The sequence below is a fragment of the Gadus morhua genome, chromosome 2 (genome assembly GCF_902167405.1).
Source record: "Gadus morhua chromosome 2, gadMor3.0, whole genome shotgun sequence".
Lineage (NCBI taxonomy): Eukaryota > Metazoa > Chordata > Actinopteri > Gadiformes > Gadidae > Gadus > Gadus morhua.
This window is the reverse complement of record NC_044049.1, coordinates 14,042,134-14,044,633: the sequence shown is the minus strand read 5'-3', so window position 1 is coordinate 14,044,633 and position 2,500 is coordinate 14,042,134. Positions and strand designations below refer to the sequence as shown.

At 42.4% G+C, this 2,500-nt stretch overlaps 1 protein-coding gene and 1 long non-coding RNA gene across 2 annotated transcripts in view; one reads left to right on the top strand and one right to left on the bottom strand.

Moving 5' to 3' along the window:
- Positions 1 to 120, bottom strand: part of LOC115557923 (uncharacterized) — a 2,658-nt gene extending 2,538 nt beyond the window's left edge. The window contains exon 1 of the long non-coding RNA XR_003979296.1: positions 1 to 120. This exon is cut by the window's left edge and continues 515 nt beyond it. This is a non-coding gene — a long non-coding RNA (uncharacterized LOC115557923).
- A 167-nt stretch (positions 121 to 287) lies between these two features.
- pvalb8 (parvalbumin 8) overlaps positions 288 to 2,500 on the top strand; it is a 2,872-nt gene continuing 659 nt past the window's right edge. Inside the window, exons 1-4 of the mRNA XM_030348008.1 lie at positions 288 to 494; positions 982 to 1,049; positions 1,232 to 1,364; positions 2,043 to 2,152. Of these exons, the coding sequence (XP_030203868.1) occupies positions 989 to 1,049; positions 1,232 to 1,364; positions 2,043 to 2,152 (304 nt within the window). The 5' untranslated portion in view covers positions 288 to 494; positions 982 to 988. The remainder of the gene's footprint in view (positions 495 to 981; positions 1,050 to 1,231; positions 1,365 to 2,042; positions 2,153 to 2,500) is intronic.

Genomic DNA, 2,500 nt, shown 5'->3' with positions numbered 1-2,500 from the left:
AGTTTAAAAATGTGTTTTCTGTCATGGAAAAGGAAAGGGCTTATCAAAGTTGTGATAAGGTACCTCCTAACTTAATTTAAACATTTACAGACTGCTCCACTCTCTCTCTCTCTCTCTCTCTCTCTCTCTCTCTCTCTCTCTCTCTCTCTCTCTCTCTCTCTCTCTCTCTCTCTCTCTCTCTCTCTCTCTCTCTCTCTCTCTCTCTCTCTCTCTCTCTCTCTCTCTCTCTCTCTCTCTCTCTCTCTCTCTCTCTCTCTCTCCCTCCCTCCCTGCAGGGCGTTATACATAGTAAAGGTTAATTAGTTAGGTAGGAAACTCGATCAGGGGCGGGCATTTGGAATTGGATCCGCACAGGTAACTCAAGCGATCGTCTTTGTCATTGGAATCAGACCTATATAAATCCTCCTCGACGGACACCACATCACCACATAGTCCTCCTCCTGCTTCTTCTGCATCATCACCACTTGTCAGCAACAGCCTCCAACATCACCTCGGTAAGTTGCCTTTCTTACGGCTTGTTGTCTTTCGGAAAGGGAAATGGTTCATTTTACTTTCCAGATTGTCTTTCGGATATACTTTTATGCTCAGAAATGTGAGTTGGTCGATCATGGGCTGCTGTGAGTGTGTGAAAATATTGTAGGCTAAACAAAATAAGTTCCGTATTTCCAATACGGTAGTCGCTTTCACGTGCGTTGAAGGATATGGATCAGATAAGATCGACAAGATGAATTGCTCCTTTGGCAGAAGCCAAAAAAAACTCCTCAGTATGCGTTTTTATGACATCCAATAAAATTCGGAAGTGCACTGCCGGTAAACAACAGTCCATAGTGCAAAACCAAAAGGGTGCTCTCTCGATCAGCGCGTTGACTAAGACAAAGTAAACTAGGAGCAGTGACTCGCCCTTTGTTTTTGTGGCACTGTCAATTAAGAATGACCGCTCTAGTTCAAGTTGTTAATAATTCACTCATGTTTATCTTACAGGTTTAAAATGTCTCTCTCATCCATTCTTTCTGCTGATGCCATCGACAACGCTATCAAGGACTGCCAAGGTATCGCCCTCATCTACTGATCATAGTATCCGTGTCATCTTTAGGAAACAGATTTGAACAATGTAGAGATATTTGAAGATTAAAAAAAATGCTAAAATCATTTAAAAGGATGCAATAGAAACACACAGTCAGCTTTGGTTTCCTGCTCTTGAATTCATTGTTGAATGTGTTTGCACTTCCAGCTCCGGATTCCTTCTGTCCCAAGAAGTTCTTTCAGATCTGTGGTCTTTCCAAGAAGAGTCCAGCAGAGGTGAAAAAAGCGTTCGCCATTATGGACAATGATGCCAGCGGCTTCATCGAGGAAGAAGAGCTCAAGTGCGTGAGAGGCTGTACAGATTAATTATTGTAGGCTGGAATAGGCCTACTTTGAAGTGGACCAATGAGATTCTTAGAAAAACATTCTGAAGCTTGAAAATAACCCACATTTTGTCAATCATTGTCGAAAAGAATACTGTTGCCTATCCGTCAGAAGACCAACACATTTGTTAACCTGGATTCTTATTTTCATTATTATTTGTTGTAGCAAATGTTGTCGCAAATTGTTCGTAGATATAGCACTAACATTGTATGAAATTAGGTCAAGCAAATAGCCTTATACACTTACATATTTTAATAGCACCAACACCATTTGGAATGAGGTTCAAAATCCTCCAGAGGTTCAAAATCCTCCAGAACCCTAAAAGTGGCCTTTGGTGGGGTGCCATTACAGGGTTAGCACCCTACAGTGTGTGTAATGGCAAGCATACACTTGTATGATAGTTGGCGGTACACTTCAATTGTCAATGCCGTATTTAAGCTTCTGTGAGTGACTAGGTATATAAATGCAGGAGTGAAAAAAAAACAAGCAAATATAAATTAAAAGTAAAAAAACATTGAAAGAAAAGCTGAAGCGCTGTAGAGGGATGAGCGGAGGGTTGGAAGGGAGAGTGTGTTCTTCTGAGTGTCAGCCATGTCATCTGTAGGTGACTCTTCCCTGTTTGCTGGGTCCTACAGGTTTTTCCTCCAGAGGTTTTCTCCTGGAGCACGTGTGTTGACCGCCGCAGAGACCAAGAACTTCCTGTCTGCTGCCGACGACGACAGTGACGGCAAAATCGGTGCTGATGGTGAGTGGACCAGTATCATCTGGCTTCTCGCAGGACATTGACAGTCCATCACAGTGTTCTACGTTAATGAAAGAGGGTAGGGAGTGTCGTATAAGGGGGCCTGTGAAGTCCTGTCAGACTATAGCTGTGATTAGGGCTATACAAACAAAATTGACTTGCCTTGAAAATAGGTGAAATATGGCCAAATTCACCTTGTTGGAAGGTTTTGATGCATGGCAAAGGGGTAGCACTACCTACAATTAAACCTTTATATCTTGGGCAAGCATTAAAACAGCCCCAAAAGGAATTTTGCACAGAGCCATCCTTGGAATGTGCAAAGCCAGATTTCCATTCCATTTTCATTGGTCC